Source organism: Puntigrus tetrazona, chromosome 3 (assembly GCF_018831695.1).
Source record: "Puntigrus tetrazona isolate hp1 chromosome 3, ASM1883169v1, whole genome shotgun sequence".
Classification (NCBI taxonomy): domain Eukaryota; kingdom Metazoa; phylum Chordata; class Actinopteri; order Cypriniformes; family Cyprinidae; genus Puntigrus; species Puntigrus tetrazona.
Genome location: NC_056701.1, coordinates 17335986 through 17356643, shown reverse-complemented (window position 1 = coordinate 17356643; position 20658 = coordinate 17335986). Strand labels below are relative to the sequence as shown.

Sequence of the window (20658 nt, the reverse complement as noted above, 5' to 3'; positions counted from 1 at the left end):
GGCAATGTGCCTTTCATTATTTCTTTTGAAACTTTCATCTGAAGTCTCCTAGGGATTAGCCCTCTTGATTCCTGACACAGTCAATGAAAAACAAGCCTTATACACTGGGAGGCTTTCAGCCAGTGATGCTGTTCTTTCTGCTCCATCTCTCACAGTGTTCAGCCATGTCAGGATTCCTACACAACAAGTGGGCTGTCTTTCTTGATTTTCCTAATGGCTTTGGTGATCTCTTATCATTTGGAAGAGAGCTGGGGGTTTTAAAACGCTCCGTCTCTTTCTTTGTTAATGAATGTAGCAAATCTTTACTACTTAACACCTCTGAGATTTTATCAGGGAAACTGTGGTCTGTTCACGGTCATGAATGTTAATAAGCCCTCTTACCTCAAGTGCTTCAGTGCCTCAGCCCTCTCGGATGGTCTTTACAACAACGCTGGGACTTACAAAGATGATGCAAAGCTTACCAAGTTTCAAGAGCGGAATTGTAAGTGCTGGCTCTGACTGCGGGCTTTCTGATAGGCCAAGCTGAAGCTGCGCTTTTAAATATTAATTGGTGTTCTTCAGAGATTTAAAGGGATAGTTCAGACAAAAATGGAAATTCTGTCATCATCAGCCTGTGTGATTTTCTGTCTTCTGCTTGACACAGAATGTGTGCAAATAATAATGTAAATGGGGTGCAAGTTCACTTATGGCCTATTTGGATGGTCTATTGTTTCTCATAATTAATATGGCACCTCAGTGATAAAACGGATCCCTCTTTATTTATAAAATCGGATGGCCATTTATTCACTGTGGAGAAATTAGTTTTGTGAGGTCCCTTATGAACATGACAACAAGTAACAAGCAACTACACACAGAACAAATTCATAAGGGACCACCAAAATAAAGTCTTACCCTTATCAGAAATGTGGATTCAGATGGCAATTAAATTACTACATAACCCTGGTGTTTGTCAAAACACAATACGTAATATGACCTGGGATTTTTACACAGGTGGAGGAAGAAAAACACAGATGTTCAAAAATTAGACAGCAGTAAAGTAAACTTACTCCTTGGATCCTTTTGCATAAGCAGCCAATGAGCTTGTTGCTCAATACTCAAATACTTGTCTATTGTGTTACAGAAACCCTCCACCTTCCCCAGCTCCACCTGTATAAATCTCCTACAGGGTAATTCATATTTTGAATATGTCATATGCAGCTATTCCGCCAAGACCAAACACATTAACATCGCCATGTACATTACCATGCAAATCCCTCTGAGACTTGCCATGACAGAACTAGATTACTTTGTTATAAGTAACTTCTTTAAACTCATGTGGTTTTCTTTTTTTTAAAATAAGGTTCAGATAATTAAAAAATCATTAAAAAGATGTATGATGCATGCAAGCACAGCACAACCTTCTGTACAGTTGGAAAACACAGGCTCCCAACCCTTTAATAGCATGCTCTATTGAAATTGACATATAAAATCACAGACGCCGCTTGATAATAACATAAATATAATTTACTGGTAAATAACTGGTCCCAACCCAATTATGGCCAGTGTTTTTATTCTTTTTGTCCATGCATTCTCTTAAATATCTTCTTTTGAGGTTGGGTTTATGATGAGAGAATTTGGCTGGACTATCCCTCTAAGCACTGTGTGTTTGAAGCCGCTCATTTGCTGCTTTCGTTTGTTAGGATTTTCACTATGTTGTATTTTGCCACGAAGCAGGTGGAGCTAATCTATCTCTTTTGCCCTTCAGTTATGGTTTACTGTCCAGGGAACTGGACACGAGTGTCTCCAATAATCTCTTAATTAGGCGATGATGGACTATTCATTTAGTATGCAAAGCTGCAGATCTCACTTTTCACTGAGCAAAGCCCCCTTTCGCTGTGGCGGCCGAGCCAACGCTAATGATCTCAGCAAGTGGCAGCAATCCATTGCAGTGCTACTGTGGGGCCACATTAATCTTGTGGGTGATCCGTTTGATGAATGACCCTAAACTAGAAGTCCTAGCAGATTCCACCCTAATTATGCTGAGGGTGCTCCACCTGGAGGCGCTTGGGGACTCTTTGCAGACTCAGGGATGTGTCGCCGCTCTACAGGTGCTTCCAGACATTGCTCCGGTGGAAATCCGGTTGACCCTTTGGGGGAGATGACGTCATGTGTCCTGGGGCTACCAGCCAGAGGTGAAGATGATGTATTGGACCCGTTCCTCCCATGTGCCACCTGGGCAAAAGCTTGCGAAAGTCATCAATCTGAGGGACATCCCGAGAAGGGGTCATTAGAGGCCTTAGATCTATTACAAGCTGTTCTGATTCTTTTTAAACTATTTGAGAGGTCTTACGCTGCCGGATTGCTTTCCGGGGTGTTTTTACCATTCCACTGGCATTCAATTGCTTCTCTCTGTTGCTCTGAGTTATGTTTGAAGATTGAATGCTCAGCAGGGAAAGTGTTGCATCAGCTGAAGTTCTGGAAAAATAAATAATATACCAATGTTCTCTTGAGAGGCAAAGGAGAAGAATCTGTTCTCCTTGAGTTGGTTCTTGTTCTTCAAATTAGCCGAATAAACAAATGTATGTAATTTTTCAAACTTTTATTACACGATTTAGAGGTCAGTGTTATAGTGCAGCTAGAAATAAGTCACTCTACCTTTTTTCCAAACATTTTTACGTTTCAAGTTTTAAGCCTGCCATTCCGTTATGTTTATATTGCTTGATTAGAGCTTTGTTTTTAAGTTCAGTTTCCCATCTAAAACGGGGAAAAAAGTCATATTATGTAAAATATTTAAAATGCAGTATTATACAAATCAAAACACTAAAAACTAAAATTAAGTTGGTAGTCATCACAACTTTATAATATTTGCTAAAAAATGAAGTTTAACAGTTTTATTAATGTACATAAAAATGAACTTGTGTTAAGTGAGAGTGAATGCGATAAAATGTAAAAATAGAGCAAATGAGCACAAAAAATTACCCAGCGTCAGCCAATGTAAAGCAATTGTCAAACTGAAAAACACTAAAATTGCAATTAACAACTGAATTTAGACATCGCAATGTAATCATTTTTAGTTTGATAATTGTACATTGATTTGGATATTTGCTAAAGATTACATTTCTTATTGATGTGTTTTAAGTGTATTTAAAATAAATTAAAAAAGTAAGCATCAAATGACAGCAAGTGAATAACAAGAAAATCAATTACACAAACTAATGTTTATCAATCAACTTCTACATTTTAACCAATATAGACATGAAATAATAATATTGTGTATCACATATTTCATGCATTTTACCTGTTTGGTATTTAAATGTAATCTTAAATATTCTTGTCAAATCAACTCAGAATTTCAAATATTTAAGATATAGATGATGATACTAAAGCGCAACGAGCAATGTGATCATAAGGGATTCGTTCTGTAAGGTCTTTACCCTGCAATTGGACAATAGTCTTAACAATAGCTTCTGAGAGTTTCATTGCCATTCTGTTCTGCTACAGGAGTCTGAAGGATCTGCAGGAGAACCTTAATGAGAAGAAAAGCCTTCATAAGAGTGCTGATGTCTCCAGGGCAAAGCACGGCCTAGCAGATGTCCGCAGGGAAATTCTTTGACCTCTAGTTTCTAGTAGCGAGATGCGAGACTCCCCATGGCCCCTGATGGTTATCCTGCCCGTTCTCTGCGGTTTGCCGTGCTCTTTCTCTCCAGAGCCCGTGACCCCTTCAGAAGTCATTCTGATTCTCCTTCCCAGCAACCTGTCCTCTGTGACTTTTTATTTCAGCTCAAATTTGTCATCTCTCATTATCTTTGGGAGTAATGACATTAGGATCGATAGGCTTTTACTCTTCCAATTTTGATCATGCCTGACTGGGGAAATCACTCATTATCTATTTTATGTTTCATAGAACACAACTGTGCTTCTTGGAGATGTTTCATTTGTTTGTTTTCTTGTTGATTACACAGACGCTGTTGACAATATTACAAATTCAATCTCCCGGCTTTCCCTTCGCAGTCGACTTAATTCCTGTGTGTAGTTAAGCCCCGCAAATGGCATCAATGCATTGCCGCTATCGGACGGATTGATTTAATTGCGTTCGCATACAATAAAGTTAGGATCTAAAAGGTCAGCAGGAAATGCTGCAAAGCCCAAAGGAGCATTTTTTTTAAAAAGAGGCTAGTGAATTTAATACACATCCATCACTTTTTATCATCTAATTAGTCCTCTGCATGGCAGGCTGTTCAACATGGGAGGAAACAGCGCTATTGATTCGATAAAGGCCTGGTATCTATCATTTCACTTGTTCATTGACAGACTGCCCGGTCATTTCTGACTCTGTCTTTATAGTGTCAGCAAAGCTCTCCTGCTCGTTGCTCTATTGCCTTACAAAATTGTTATCATCCCTCTGATGTCACAAGAATAACAGTTTCCCACGTGAGGCATGGGTTGTAACCCAGCACATTTTTATCACCCTGATGCAGTCGTGGATCTTGAATGTACACAAACTAAAAGCAACCAAAGAGCATTGTTTCACAGCCAGTAATTCGTAGAAGGGATGTGGAAACTGTGTTATATTGCTGAAATTTCTAAATTCAAGGGCTGTATCTGAATGACTGCATGTCTGTGGACTGTACTGTACTCCGCTGTGTTATCATCTTAATTTGTCTCTACTGTCATCCCAGAACCAAAATAAAAGTGGGGGGTGAAATTATTTTGTTTTGTCTCCATAGGTGCAGTGAAATTCATTGGTTCTATCGGCTGATCATCAATTTACTCCGTAGGCCTTATAGATCTCCTTGCTTGTTCAGCCCTTACATATTTCCATGCTTTTCCATGGATGTGTGTGTGTGTGTGTGTGTGTGTGTGTGTGTGTGTGTGTTGTGCCTCTGAGGCTGTCAGAGGTTGCCGTTTTTCTCTCTCACTCAGACAGTGGAAGCATTTCTGCTTTTGCCTTGAGCTCACAGCTTGGTGAGCATGTCATTTTTCTGTTTTGTTTGGTTTTCATTGGAGGGAAAGGACATGTTCAAGTATGATCAAGCAATAAGAATGTCCAAAACAGAAGGCAATGGATAGAGAAGAAATATTGTACTTTAGACAATTCTGCCGAGCTGCACGGCATACAAATATTTAAATAGATGTACCATATGTTAACATTTGATATCTGTCCACTAATTACCTATTGTTAGCGCACTGAGCAATCTGTCTGCATAGTCTTATTTTGCCATATTGTCTGCTCAATGTATTTATATAGGGAAAAATAACATCAGGGCTGGTTGGATATGTAGGCATTTTGCTTTAAGTTATACATACAAAAATCATAAATGCCTCAGTAAGCCTAAGCCTTAAATCAATATGTGAGCAAAAGGGCTTGTTGAGGATGTAAAATCAAATTCGCAAAAGAAAGCAGCTTTTAATGTGAATTAATATTTACCTGTATTCAGCGTGAAAGGCATTGAAAAGTGAATATATTAATTATTAGAGCAAATATTGCGTAATTGTTAATTGATTTACTGCTATAATCCTTCAATTTCAGAGGCAGATCCAGATAGAGGTTCCTCTAAAGAGAAAACAGTAAAACATACAGAGCCCTGGATGAACCTAGCCTTGCATTGTCAGACCGCTTACAAATTTAATGAAAAAGTCTGATTCACAGTCTACCTTCTTCTAGCCAATGCATGCCTACTTAGAGAGGAAGACTCTGCGACCAGCATATCAGAGTGATTTCTGAAGGTTTTCGTTGGACTGGACTAATGGCTACAATATTATTTGCAAGCATCATGTCAGGCGGACATCGTATTTATCTGTTATGTTTTTTGTTTTTTTTTAAATGCATGCTATGCAGTTTATTGCAGTCTTAGGTCTTAACATTTATGCAGGCTTATAGACCAAACTACCATTTTCCCCACTCGCCACTCAGAGCTCAGACAATTATAAGTCTGTTTCAAGCATTTTTGGCAGATTTCACAGGATTTCCCTTTGGACCGCATGCCAGAAGCTTAGAGTCCAACTGCCAGCCGATCTTTTAAATATCCATGGATATTTAAAAATGAGTTTTCCTTCACTGTGAACTCTACATTACATTTTCCTGTAGCTTCTAGGCAGGTGCTATCTTTAAAAGCAACTTCAAAAAAAAAAAAAAATTGATCAAAGAAATGCATCTCCTACAGTGCGTGGAGCTGTATTTCCAGTGAGTATTTGTGCCTAAGTTTGAGAGGTCATTTCAACAGTGGAGAGTGAGAACAGTAGCACCGCCACAACCTGATAGGTGGGTGCCCTATATGTGGGAAGAGGAACTATAGCTGAAGCAAAAGCCAGCGCTACATGAGATTTTCTTACAGTGTAGGTGCTGTAATGAATGTGAAGTTTGGTACCTTTGAGGTGCTCCAGTGTTGGCATGTGTCAGTTATAGTATAAACACTGAAAATGAATTCTTTCTTTCTTTTTCACGTGGGATACAGATTTTTGACTAACTTATATTGATGTAGGCGTAGGCGCTTCAGTGCTCATACATAAATATAGAAATAAAATAAATCCTGCAAGGTTTTTCTTTTTTTTTTAAATAAACAAAATGCGTATATGGTTGAATATATTAAATTTGTTGAAATATATTTGCAGGGGAAAAAAGTATAAATTTTACGCTTTAAAACTTGCAGCATTCACAGTAAAACTACGGAATAAACAACCAAGTAATGCATGGATGCTAACAAAAATGAAAAACATATGAGAAGACTTTTAATGAAATACCGTCAAATGTGAATTTTCACCCAGCGATGAAGTTTTACATTTATTACACTTTTTTATGTAAATAAAAAGATGACTGGTTCCTTTTAATTCCAAAAAATGGTGCATTTAACTTCTCTTTTACAGTTTTGCTTTTTATTACAGTTCTCCCCGTATACAGTAAGAACACTTACTGTTAGCCAGTTATCAGGTTTGACTGTAGCAGTTTTACAGTTTTATCTATTTTGTAGTGTATATTTTACTCACAGCACAGTGCGCTTATGTGTAGGTTTAGAGTACACAGAGCTCAAACATCTTTCTTGATTTTAAACAGCCTCCAAAAACCAACTACAAGAAGCTTGCAGGAACTCAAATTTATCAGGAAAATGAAACGCTTACTTTTAACGGATGCTCTGAGCTGGAAGCTGAGGAACATGAGAGACGTGATGAATAGAGTGATCTAACGGGAAGGGGACACATCGCTCAGCTCGCAAGTCATCTGTTTATTTCCCTAAAAGACATATGTCTTATCCTTGGATCACATTCAGTAGAGAAAAAGATCCATAACCTGTGGTAATAAGCGTGTAAATGAACATTTTGAGCATTTTCACTGTAAACGTTGCTTTGATGCTTCTATTTAAGGAACTCTGTGGTAGAGGGAAAACAACAGATAAAGAATTTCCATTGTTGAATTATTCAGCATACATAGCACAAGAACACTGCTGAATTCTAGAAATGTGCATCCGCCCGTTCAATCGTTCCTCATCCATACAGTCACTCCTGCGGTCGGTGCATTAATGCGCTGTAATGTGCATTAAGGTACCTGTCGTGAAGAATCACCAGTCTTTGCCCAGTGCTGCTGTTGCGTGGATTAGTCCTGCATCTCTCAGGCCAGTAGAGAGCAGGCATGAGCTGCTCTGTATAGAGTAAAGTTAGGGCTTATGTCATAAAAATGGAGTCATAAGAATATAAATGTGATATCAGATATAATAAAAGGAAGAAATATATTCTTATAATGAGCTGCTGTAATATTCCTATCAGTACTGCTTTTATTGTTAGTAGGCTACTGCGGGTTTGCGGGCCCTGTGAGAATGACAAACACCCGCTGCGCCGAATGAATTTGTGGTAAATGTTAACCAAATAAAACGAAACGAAAAAAAAGATTATTGTTGTATGTTTTAGAATAGAATCGCGTTTTTTTCAGTGTACCCCCAACATTTATGCATTCTATACATTCAACTCTACTTTCTTCTTTTGTTTACACATACAAATAGATAGGCTTTCGTGCATTTAAAAACACATGTGATAATGAAATCTACACAAAGTCATTCATACAGGAAAAACTTTAAATATACAATATGCAAATTAAGTATCTGTATCATTCATACATCTGCATATCGATATTAATCCGTTAGCATCCGTTTTTTGTTTTACATAAAATGCATTCTATTGTGTTTTTATTAGTATTATTCTCTTTTTTTCAATAAACGTATAGGTTCTATATGCATTATTTTTGTTTCTACCGATCAAAGCGCGTCTATTGCCTTCCTCCTCTGTCGTCTTGTAGAAAGCGGCAGACGAAGCATCGGTTCCTTACTGTAGTATTATTCTGCTTTTTGGATGAGCCCACGGCTGATGCGCACATCACGTCTACCAATCAATGCGACGCGTTACGACTGCGCGCTGCACTCTCAGCCACTGAGAGCAGTCAATGAATATTTATGGCGAGGCTGCTCACTCTCCGGCGCTCAAAGTTAGTGGATTAGCAGTGGGAGGATGACTGCGTGATACAACATCAGCACCTCGTTTGGATTAAGATCCAGCGTTTGCGCCGATTGCCACTTGAAATCAGCGGTGTGAAGGACAGCGGTGTCAAAATTGCACTCCAGAAGCGGTATCGGGTGCAGACGTGCCCTGCACATCACTTCAGAGACTTTGCTCTCTCTTTGCCCCTTTTCTTCTAAGATGCCAAGACTTCCATCAGCATCAACACCCTCAGTCTACAACCGAGAGGGCTGCTCGTTTGGAAGGACGCCCGACCGCAGCCGTTCTCATCTGCAAGTTCAATCCGATCAATTGTGACAAAGGCTGTCAGCGTCGGAATAAGAAATCGATACTCGAGACGTTCTTCTGGAATTTTAACGATCCGATTTCCTCCAGCGAAGAAGAGCGCGTGGAGAGCGCGGGATCCTCCTCGCACTTTCAGATGTTTGCGGTGTTGATGGTGACAGATTATTGTTGTTGAGTGTCCATGCGAGACTTGGGGTGGAAACATGTCTGGCCACTTCTCTGAGAGGGTCGCTGCTATCAGAGATGGCATTTTGGTCCAGCACTTCGGTTTTTACTTCTAAAGTGCCCCGGAAGATCTTATTCATGTTCACCCTGTCCCTTTCTGTCACCTACCTGTTCTATAGCTTGATGAGCTGTTACAACTCCTTCCAGTTCCAGGAGAACTACGTCTATCAGGGGAGGCTCGTGACAGAGGAGACAACTTTTGTTACGCTGAGGGAGAAACTTTACTCGACCTCTTCGCAGATCTACCTCGACGAGGAGTTCGTCGAGAGAACGGCCACAGAGCAAACCATCGCCGTCTCGAGCATTAGAAATAGCGTGGGGATCGACGAGAGGACGGCGGGATGGGTGCGAGCTCAGGCGGCTACGACGCGCTCCGCCGCCGCCGCCGCCGCTGCTGGAGAGCCCCCGGAATTCAGCACCACGGACAGCGAGCTTCGGAGAGCGGTGAACTGCACCTCGGATTACGGGGTTAAAAAATTGCCCCAAGCCATTATAATCGGAGTGAAGAAAGGGGGGACAAGGGCTCTGCTGGAAGCTTTGCGGGTTCACCCCGACGTGCGAGCCGTTGGGAATGAGCCGCACTTCTTTGACAGGAACTACGAGAAGGGGCTGGATTGGTACAGGTGCGCCCTTCAAGTTTATCTCTTGTGTTGTTTATGGGTCAGTGACAGATGAGGATGTCTGATCTCATGATAGCAACCTAGTTTAAAGTTCTTGGAAATGCCATTTCTTCCTTGACTTCGCTTCAATATTCATTTGAAGGAGTTTTTCTACAAAACAGCTGATTTCATTTCAAGCAAAATGCTTTATCATTATTTTTTATTATTATTGTGAGTGTTTTTATTATTATTATTATTATTATTATTATTATTTAATTAGAAAACATTTACACACACACACACACACACATAGTCATTCGAATGCAGGAGACCTGTTTTATGGTTTTCTTGTCACATGACAACAAAATGGCTTCCTTCATGACAGTGATTGATTTATGGGATTTTTGTTATATTATTCCTTTCATTTGTTCATTTATTTGTATTTGAATTATTTAAAACAAGAACATAAAACACAAACAAACTAACAATGAAAGATTATGCTGATGCAAAACTCCTGACGCAAAAAAGCAATAGTTTAATCTGAAATGTAAAAAAAAGAAACACGACAAGAATTTTAGTGTAATTTAATAGATCCAAGCAAAGCCTACATATCATCAACAAACATCTTGTCATTGACCCATATATCGGGGTTGAATTCTCTTTATTTCATTTACTATAAGAAGTGCTCGCATTCAAAGATTGCAGACATTATTTAACATTATTGTGGAGATCAAAAATGATGTAGTTATTTAAAAAAAACATGTTTTTAGACCAAAATGCCTTGATGATCAAAGCTTTTGATGACATAAGATGACGTAAGATTGTACAGCTAAATGTTGGGTATATACATTCAAGTTTAGTGCAGTCGTACAACAAGAAAGAGTTTACATCTTTATTTAAGACGATTATTTAGTTTTAGGCCTGTGTATTGCATTTGAGTATTCCTCCACTTCTGCTTCCCATTTTGCAGTTGAGAGATGCTTTAGTCAGTCAGTTAGTCAGTAGACAAATACATACATGATGCTTCAAATGCAGCCGAGCTCCAGGCTGCAACGGATGCCTTTGTCCAGGTTTAACATAATTACTACAATAGCATGACTGTTTCATTTCATGCTGAATTCATGCACAATCACTGCTCACTAGAGCCAGGTGCAGTGGATGCTCCATTGAGCACTTTGACTCCCAGGTGTGCTGAAATCATGAGGTGCATATTCAGGTGTATGTGCTCCTCCGAATGCTTCGACTCGTCAGCCTGTGATATTTCCCAGTTTACTGTACATTTCTCCACTTTATTTACAATCTGAGCCAGTGCAGGTTATTACAGTCAGGCTGTTTTTCTTTGGATTGCTATTCTGCATAGACCTAACATCACTCATCCGAGCGGTTGCCTATGGAGAGGAGACGCTCGTACAAAGAGCATCTGAGGGGTAGAGAGTGAATGAGCATTAAGTCATGCTGCGGCGTGTGCTGGATCCGCTTGGATCTGCTAGCCTTGGGCTGTGACTCAGAGCTTTGGGGCCAGGCAACATCTGCTGCAATTCACTTCAGAGCTAGTCGAACTCGTAACGTTCCTTCATTTGTGTTAATGTGAGCTGTTTCATTACGCTCTTTGTGTGGGGTTCATTAGACCGGGGGATGACAAGCTTATATAAATAACACCTAAGAGTGCTTGTGTGTTTTAGTTTCCCTGAGCCTGGAAAATCCTTTAAGCGGCCTTAAATTTGTTTCCACGTTCGCTTGGAACTTGACTTGTAGCTTGGAGGAATATCAAATATGTAGTGAGTGACTGCCATACTCACTGAAGGAAACAATATTATGTTTGCATTACTGGTGTGCTATAAATGTGTAATATGGCAAAATAAAGCTAAACAACAATAATAATAAAAAAAAAAAAAAAAATATATATATATATATATATATATATATATATATATATATATATATATATATATATATATATATATATGACTTTAAAAAGATAGGCCTACAATTTGGTGACAACACAACATACACTGAACATTTGTGTTTTAATATTGGCTTTTGAGTCCATAATCTCGCCAGATGCTTGCAAACTGATTTGCATTCGCAGAATTGGCTCATTTCACACTTAGCTGTGGCCGTAAAGCCTAAACATGCGAAACGTGTAGGTTATTAACTTAAAGAATTTGCATAAGTTTATTATTTCATTACCCTCATGCCATTTACAAAACCGCACGACTTTCTTCATTCTGTGAAACACAAGAAAACGCGAAAATGTCTTAGTCTTTTGTTTTTATCTGTGCACTTGGGAAACAACTATTTTTTTGAAGGATATTTTTGACCTTACTAACAAATGTAAAATTGTGGTGTTGAAATGCTGAAATATATAGCTACTCTGACAATTTTATTTACCACTTAAAACAGTGTTCATTTATAGTGTACATTTAAAATCAATGGTGTTCAAACCGCTGACTTTCATCGCAAGGACAAAACAATTCCTCAGAATATCTTCTTTTATGTTCCACGTAAGAAAGAAAGCCATCCAGGTTAGGCCAGGTTGATTTTTAGCTGGTTTATCCCCTTTGCTATGCATAAGAAGGCAACTCGGTGTACAAATATTCTGTATGCAAAGATGAATAGACAAGGCGGTTTTACATTTTAAAGCCATCATGAATAAATATTCAGCAGTAAAGGCTTTCTGGACTTCATTTGCTGGGCATATGTATCAGGAGAAGTCTTTTCAGTCTTGAAATATGATGGCGCTCCTCCTTTACAGCCTGACGCTATGTTTAAAAGGCTCGTCAGGGAGGACCGGATGCTCTGTTAAACTCCTGTCTGCTGTTAAAAGAAGCCTCACTTTCACTGAGTGGGTAATGTGTTCCCTCTGTCAAATAATAATAGCTCGGCATCATTAGACGAATCGCACCACTGTTGGGGTCCACTTTCAGATTAAAGGAGTGCAGGAAGGTAAAAACGAGAGTGTTAAAGCTGAAGTGTGTAATTTTTGCAGTGTTAAAAGACTTATATACCAGCTTAATATGCAGAGACAACTCTAAGTAAGCCATTTGTGGTGCAAAACTTTGCTCTTTTTCAGCATTCCAACTCTAGTGCGGGGTGATAATATAGTTTGCGTTTTGCAATGATACGAACATATGCTTTATAATGCATGTTACAGTGTGTGGTATTAATCTTGCGTTTAAAAAAAAAAAAAAAAAAAAATCTAATGTGAATTTTACAGCATTTTACAGGCTTCTCTGATCTGTTATTCTGTTATTTATTCATTCTATTCAATAGTCCCCCACACTATATTCAGAGCTGGAGTTCCTTCGGCTATTTGACCTCAGGAGAGTTTTTCCATCTTTGTGTCTGGTCGTGAGCCTGTAAAAGAGGTGGCCTTTCAAGAGCTAGCAAAGAATCAGCATTGCCTACACCAAGGTCTCTTCCTTTTTGTTGGAGATAAAATGCATTCTGATCAATGAGAGCTATACACCGCTGAAGCCCACGCATTGTTCTTGCCCCGTACAAGGCTACACAATGAAGCGCTCTAATTCCACCACCTATTTATTCCCCCGATGTCCCTTGTTTCTTGCTGAAGAGTAGAACTTGAGAAATCTTCCATTCTTTACAACATTACGTAGTTTAAAATAATACTGAGTTAAAAGCAAGTTAACTATGTGAATTATTCTTTAAGAAGGATGGTTCACTGTCATGATTTACTTCATATTGTTTTTTTTAGTATTTCAGATACTACTTTACTGTATTTTTATCAATATTTCAAGTGTATTTTTATATCATGTTTCACATCATGTTCTCATAACATTACAAACGTTCCAAAAACAATGTTATTTTAATGTTATTGCAATACTATTAAACTGTAGCTTTATTACTTTTTTAAATATTTTTTTTTTAATTATTCATGTTTCAATTTTTATTTTACTTATACTTTTATAATACACTTCAAATGCCTTCTTCTAAGGAATTTTTGTAAAAGCTGCTTAAATGTCTTAATTTAAGGACTTAAGCAACGTGCCGTTTGTGAAACCGAACCATACTGTTCAGAATTAGTATATGGTTCTTGGTACTTGGGCACTTTCAGGTTCAGATGTTAGATCACGTTTATAGTTAATGTGATGAGCTGCACCTGTGGTTACGCTGAGAGAACACCTGTGTGGACCTGTTGAGAACTGACATCCATTAAAAATCCCCTGACACTTTAATAAATAGCTCCAAAAAGTTAGTTACGAAAAGCTCCAATGCCATTTGTTTGCAGATGCCACTTGCTTTGGTATTTAATGCAATGCAATTCATCCTTTTTTTAAGTGTCCTAATACTTTTAGGGCCACTGGATGCGGCGAATCATCTGTGAGTTTCTGAGGAGTATGAACAGCATGCGACGTTGATTCCTTCCCGTCAGAAGCCGAGGCATCTCTGACAGGAGGAGCAAGTCGCAGATCCACTGCTGAGCGAAGCAGGACAGAACCCAAATCCTCCGTTTATCCCTTGTTTACCTTGCCTCAGCACGCCACGCTGCAGTTCAACCCGACTCTCGCCTCCTGACTGCTGGCTCGAAGCTGTGAGAGGAGGTGGGCCGTCTCCCAGCTCAAGCTGGATGCCATCTCTTTCCATACAGCCTAGCCCCTGCACCTCCATGGGACGCCCCAATCTGCCTGCTCCTGATAAGCTTTTGCCAAGGCGTGCAAGGACGCACCTCTGGGTACTCGGATGCCAACGCGGCAGTCGTGGAATTAAACTTTTTAATTAGCAGCATGCCCCTGTGCCTGTCGAGAGCGAGTGGACCGCTGAAGTCAGGTCTGTCTCATCCCCCTATTTCCACTTAATTAAATTCACCAGCACAAGAGAGCCCAGCGACTACAGGAGCTTCTGTCCTGGCACTTCACATGTTTATCGCCCTTCCTGTCATCTTTCGGCTTGGTGCGAACATGGTGCCATTCCAACGCTGAGATACAGTCTACAGTCGCTGACGGTTGAAAATTGCGAATGTACTCACGCTATTACTTTGTTTTGACGTATTGATGATATGTAGCCGTCTTCCAGGATCCAGCTTTCGGGGGTTGCACGAATAGGCACGCGCATATTGTTTGGCCCTCCGGAAACAATCCCAGACAGCAGTCTTGACAGTTCAATTACATCTGGGATTTAAAGTCAAAGAGCATTACGGTGTAAGCGTTTTCTATGAGAAAGGTTCTCCGTGGCCTAAAGAATCAAGGTGAAAAGTGAGCGGAACTCAGAGGTCGGGTTTCCGGGTTAGTTGACTCCATTTCTTTCGCAGCGCCAGAGCTGTACAAGGAATCGCGCCGTTTTATCTTCGAAGGCCGAGAGAGGAAAATCTACCCGCCGTCAAGATTCTGGAATACATCTTTTCTTACTCACCCCTCAACGCCTCGCTCTTTCTGACAGACATCCTTGCTGCCTGCTGTGCTGAATCCTTGCGAGAAAGTTTCTGAAGTGATGATCTTCATCCAATTCCACAAGTTTAATTCACTTACGCTGAGAATCTAATTTGTCAATTTAATTTGCAGCCATTAAAATATTGGCATTGCCGCACAATCTGCCATTAAAGCGCAGCTTCTGCCCTGCTTTGTTTCCGAGAACCTGAGCCTTGTCCTTGTTGCAAAGCAAATATGGTGGCTGTTAAGCTTTGTTACTTTTTTTTGTAGCCCCAGCCACTGCCTCAAGTATTAAATAATTTATTTTGAGCCAAAAATAAAGAGTAAACTTAAGTCATTTTCAGCTTAAATGAATTCTCTCAGGGATTATTTACTTTCCACGGATTTGCCATGATGTGTTTCCAGTCAGAAGGAACAATGATTTCATTCGACAAAGAGCTGGTTTACAGCCATCTTAAAATCTCTCTGAATAAGAATTCCCTGGGACAAATAGGCATGTCAATCATACTTGACAAGATTCCAATTTTCTCCCTGTGTTTCTTACAGCACCCCCTCCCTTTTTGCGTATTGGGTGAGTGATACAGTCAAGACACGACCCAAAAACAAGCTAATGCAGTTCAGACAGGAACTTTGACACGTTGAAGCCATGCAGCGAGGGCAAACATGCGGCTTCCAGCGTGTCTTACGGCTGCTCCTCTGACCTGACATTTATCGTAGCAGGGCTTTACTGTTCCTCAGAGGAGCTGTAGGGATGAAAAAAATCAGATTCCCTGCTAGGAATGTGACACATGGCTTCACCTGCATCTCTCTGTGACATCTGACACAGTACACAGAAATCCTAATACACCATATGGCTCTGACAGATAGAGGATTCTAGTTAAAGGAATAGTTCCCCCAAAAGTGAAATTTCTGTCATCATTTACTCGCCTTCATGTTGTTCTACACTTGTGTGCTGTTACTTTCCTGCAGGATTGCAATTGCAATGCAGCTTTTGCCACACAAGAAAAGTTTAGTTATTCAGCCTTAAATGGTTTGTTCAGAAAAAAAAAATAGGAGACACTCTTATAACGTCCCAAACCTGTTTTGTTCATCTTTGAAAGACAAAAAAGATATTTTTCATGGAACTTGAGATATTTCTGCCCCTCTGAAAGCCCATTCACCCAAAACTTTGATGTTTCTTTCTATGTAAGCTGTTTTTGTTACAGATATAAACGTTGATCCGTTCACATAGCGCACATCAAATATGGTCAAAAAAAGCTCAAACGTGCTTTCACGTAACAAATATCATCAGTTCTTGTGTGCAAACAAAGCACCTCTGTTCTTCTGTTGATCATATATGATTAGCTCTAAATGTATGTGCATTGATCAATGTTTAAATGAGTGCCTAATTAATCGCTATTAATTGCATCCAAAATAAAAGATTTTTTTTACATAATATATGTGTGTGTGTATTGTGTATATTTATTATGTATAAATACACTTATATATATTTAAGAAAAATGTGCTGTGTTTATACAAGTAAAATACATATCTACAATATTAATTATATGATAATAAATGAATATATGGAAATGCATGGAAATATTTTCAAAATATATACTGTATGTGTGTATGGGATTCGTTGTTTTAGAGCATCAATGAGTTTGCAGAAAAAAAAAAAAACAATAGTTAATTTGCTCTGGAATTATAACAGATGTGTAGTAGATTCGAGCGGGATTAAATACATTAAATATGTCTGAAACACAAATATTTCTAACACCCCCAGTAAAACTAGTCCTGTCCAAATAGGGCTAAAGATGAAAACTATGTAATGGGTTTGGGATGACACAAGAGTGAGTCAATGGTGACAGAATTTTCATTTTAGGGTGAACTATCTCTTTAAAAAAGAAAATACAAAAGCAGCGTAAATGTGATACATACTGTATATTTCCAAAAGTCTGTTCCTCAGAAAAGCATACTATCTGGCTTCAAAAGACTTACTCCGACAATCCTTTATGGTGCTTTTTGTATGTTTTTTGGTCTTGACATCACTGGTTCACTGTGTACTTGCTCTTTGAGATTCTTTACAAAACTCTTCCTAAAATCTTTTGTACCATGGAAATGATAACACCACTGCTGTGGACCAGCGAGAAGTAATGACAAAATGTAAATTTTTGCCTGAACTATTCTTTTAGCAGTTTGCCAGGGGAACGGCAAATTGCAGATGAAGGTTTTCTCCATTTTGCGAACAAACAAACGAGAAAGGCAGCTTTTTAGCAATGCTGCTTAGTGAATGATCTGTGACATGGCTCACACCACCCGTTTCTTCAATAATATACGCAGCTTAGAAGATTGTGACAGGCTTAATTCAATTATGGCGGCGAGATGTGCTTACACTCCGTAGGTGTGAGCTAATTCCTCTGTTAACACCCCTGAGTCACTGTCACAAACAAAGACAAACACATTCATTGGCTTCCAGAAGCTTGTTTGCTGTGATTGTCCCATCGCCTTTGAAGTTTCTCATTGCTTTCTGTTGTTTATTTATTCATGTGCTTTTCCTTGCCTGAAATCACCATGAGGTATTCAGCTAGAATAATTTTAGCATAGTGTGAAACAATGTAGGGATGGTATTTTGGAAGTGTAAACCGACTGCAACAGTTTCAACATACTGAGTTCTGGTGCTTAGATTCCGACTTTGAATATGTTTTTTAGGAACTTTCCCCGTGCCATTGTCTTTTGAGGTTTCGAGCTGCCCGCCATCAATTATATGCACACACCATTAATCAAACACCACATGAGAATGTCCCACAATATCAGCTCAGCTCACAATAGTTTTTGTGCTGCAGCTGCCACATGTGCCAAGTGTCCTTTGAGATCTGGACTAAGCTGATGAGATGAAAAAGGATGCTTTTAAGGATTATGTTAATTGCTAATTGGTGTATCAGAAGGTGATTGTTTTGTTTGGGTAATTTGGATTATTGGCATTTGAGATGTCAGTTTGGGCCGTGCTTTGCTTCTTCTTTGCCAGCCTAGTAACAATACGGATGGCATATGTTGCTTTTTATAATGCATTTAAACTTTAAGGTCTTGATACTGATTGTAAATTAATAAATGGTCAAGTACTGGTGTTTCATCGTGTTTCATGAACATCTATAGTGGACTTTTGTGGCTTAAATGAACCTGAAAATAACTGTTACACAGCAAGTCTTGGTTTCTATAAATATTTTCTCCCCGTTCATTTTCTCAATGGGGATTTATTTTTATTTTTTGGTAATCAAAGAGTTCAAATCCATGAGTTAAAGCAACCAAATCTGAGATGAAAATGTACCAAGTGTACTTTACTACGGATTTACTATGACAAGAATAAATTATTCCTGCAAAATACATTTAAATAGAAAGAGGTTATTTTAAACTATACTAATAGTACACAATATTACTGTTTTAGTACCAAATTAGTGCAGCTGTGGTGTATATAAAATAATAAAATACATGCAAAGAAATAAACATTATTTGTGTACAGAGACTAATGTATAAAAGTGTTGTAGACTATAGTAGATTTAGGACCTTTTTTAAGACTTCTCTTTTACTTCCAGTTCCTTTTTTATTTTGGTTAATCAGCCAGAGTTTTTGTTCCCCAGGTGTTCCTGGTTAGCCTTCTCTGTGTGTTTATACCTCAGTGTTTCCTTTGGTCAAGGTCTGGTGTTGTTCCTTGTTGATGTTTCATATTGATGTTCAGTCCTTGCCTGCCGTCCCCTGTGTTTGGATATACTACTTTTTTTTTTTCCTCCTTGTGCCTGGATTTGCTTTTGTTTAGTTTGTTAATAAATGCTTTATATTGCAATTGGATCCTACTCTCCATCTTTCAGAATCAGCCCTTGTTCCAATATCAATCAATTACAACAATGACAGAGCTTCACGGAGTGAGTAGTTACTGCTGAACCCTTGCATCCTGATTTGTTTACTGCTATTCTGTAGCTGGTCGATTTTTCTTTTTCTTTTATTTTCTCTTTTATGATTCCTCACCCGTGACATGACTGTTAAATATTTAAGTTTTTAAGTTTAAATTAACAGCTTGAACAGAAACTCACAGTAGTTTAATGACCTCTGAACTCATAGCGGCTCATATTATGTACAGTACATCTCGAAAGGTCTCTATAGAATCATTGCAATTTTCTCTATGGAGACAAAGAACAGTGTTTTTATTCCAGAACCCAACGGTTGCACTATATTGCACACCCCTCTGTGATTATACTATTTTTTCAAAGCGTCTTTGTGTAAAAGGAAACATTTTTGAATACCTGCAGTGTTCAAAAAAAGGCATAAAAAATTAGCTTTCCTGTTTTTTTGAAGCAAACTGGGAAATTGAGGGTGAATTTACTGCCACTGGATGAGGTACTTCACCACTGATCTTCTCTTAAATTCTCTCCCAGTTCATTTATCCCAAGTAAACACACATTTAAAACAACAGACGGAATAAAAGAATGTGAAAGAAATAGTAAAGTCGTGCAGTTCGGGCTGTCAGCATGTTGCCGAATCAGTGATCTCCACTCAGTTACTCATGCCACACTTTTTAACTTGTTTGCAGTGACGCAGACTCGCTCTTCACGGCCATCCACCCCCATTTTTCTTCTCTCCTGTCTCTATATATTTGAAAGCAGCTCGACTCTGATTTGCTCTTGTAATACTTGTGCATTTTAACCCGAAAAACACGGTCTGAAATGTGTTAAAGTTTTAATTGATCATCCTGATAAACAATGAACCCGATCCTCTGCTCTGCTCATTCAAGGTCACTTTCCAATCACAGCTTCCATATACTCAGTCCTCCGGTTGCTTTAAAAGGCCAACAAACCATGAAAGCGCATCTGGGCAGAGGTGAGAAGGTAGCAGTGCTGTAACTAATGGGTTTATTTAATTTAATTTACTGCAGCAGCCCGGGATCACAAGAGCCGTGCAGGCCGGAGAGAGATTGAGGTTGCTGTGGGAAAGAAAGAAAGATTAACCCTCTTTTTAAAAGGGCAAAATTCGCTCTCATGTCATGCTGGATTTTCCTGCAGAGATATGGCACTGTATAACTTGGCAGAACTAAATGAATACAGGTTTGTGAAGGAATGGGGCTCTCAAGTTTATTTCTGACAAGCCTCCTAATCAACGTCACGCTGGGGGCGCGCGTGCCGGGTCGAGAATCGTTCAGAAATGAAAGCTTTGTAAACACGTCTTCGGATTGGATGGAAAGCAACGTCAATGCAAAACACACACACACACACACACACGCCCGACTGTCATACGTGAAGGAAGCAGCCAGAGAAAAATGGCTGTGGTTACCAACTGATAGAATATCACGGTCATGGTCAAGCATGTGTTGTAGTCATTAACGCTCACTAATTAGGGACTCGCCTGTGATGCTGCTATTGTGCTTACGTGTCAGCGCATATCTCTTTCGGTGCATTCTGTCCCCAATTAACAGGCGGAAAAAAAAGGGAAAATGTCTGAGAATTCCTGATGCAATCTGTGGAATGCAAATGAAGCAATCCCAGCAGCCCTTGGGTTTGCATAGCCACGGTTCCTGCTGGATCGTTCACGCGGAGCTGCGTTTAGGAATAAACCGGCCGAACACATGCGCGCACCACCTTGGGTAAATCCAACAAACGCTTCGGGGCGCAGAAAATGAATGTGGCATGATAATTAGTTAACCAACAGAGCGT

At 39.3% G+C, this 20658-nt stretch overlaps 1 protein-coding gene across 1 annotated transcript in view; it reads left to right on the top strand.

Annotated features, from left to right (window-relative positions):
- The first annotated feature begins 8038 nt into the window (after window positions 1–8038).
- hs3st4 (heparan sulfate (glucosamine) 3-O-sulfotransferase 4) overlaps window positions 8039–20658 on the top strand; it is an 88801-nt gene continuing 76181 nt past the window's right edge. The window contains exon 1 of the mRNA XM_043228915.1: window positions 8039–9614. Coding sequence (XP_043084850.1) covers window positions 9010–9614 — 605 coding nt within the window. The 5' untranslated portion in view covers window positions 8039–9009. The remainder of the gene's footprint in view (window positions 9615–20658) is intronic.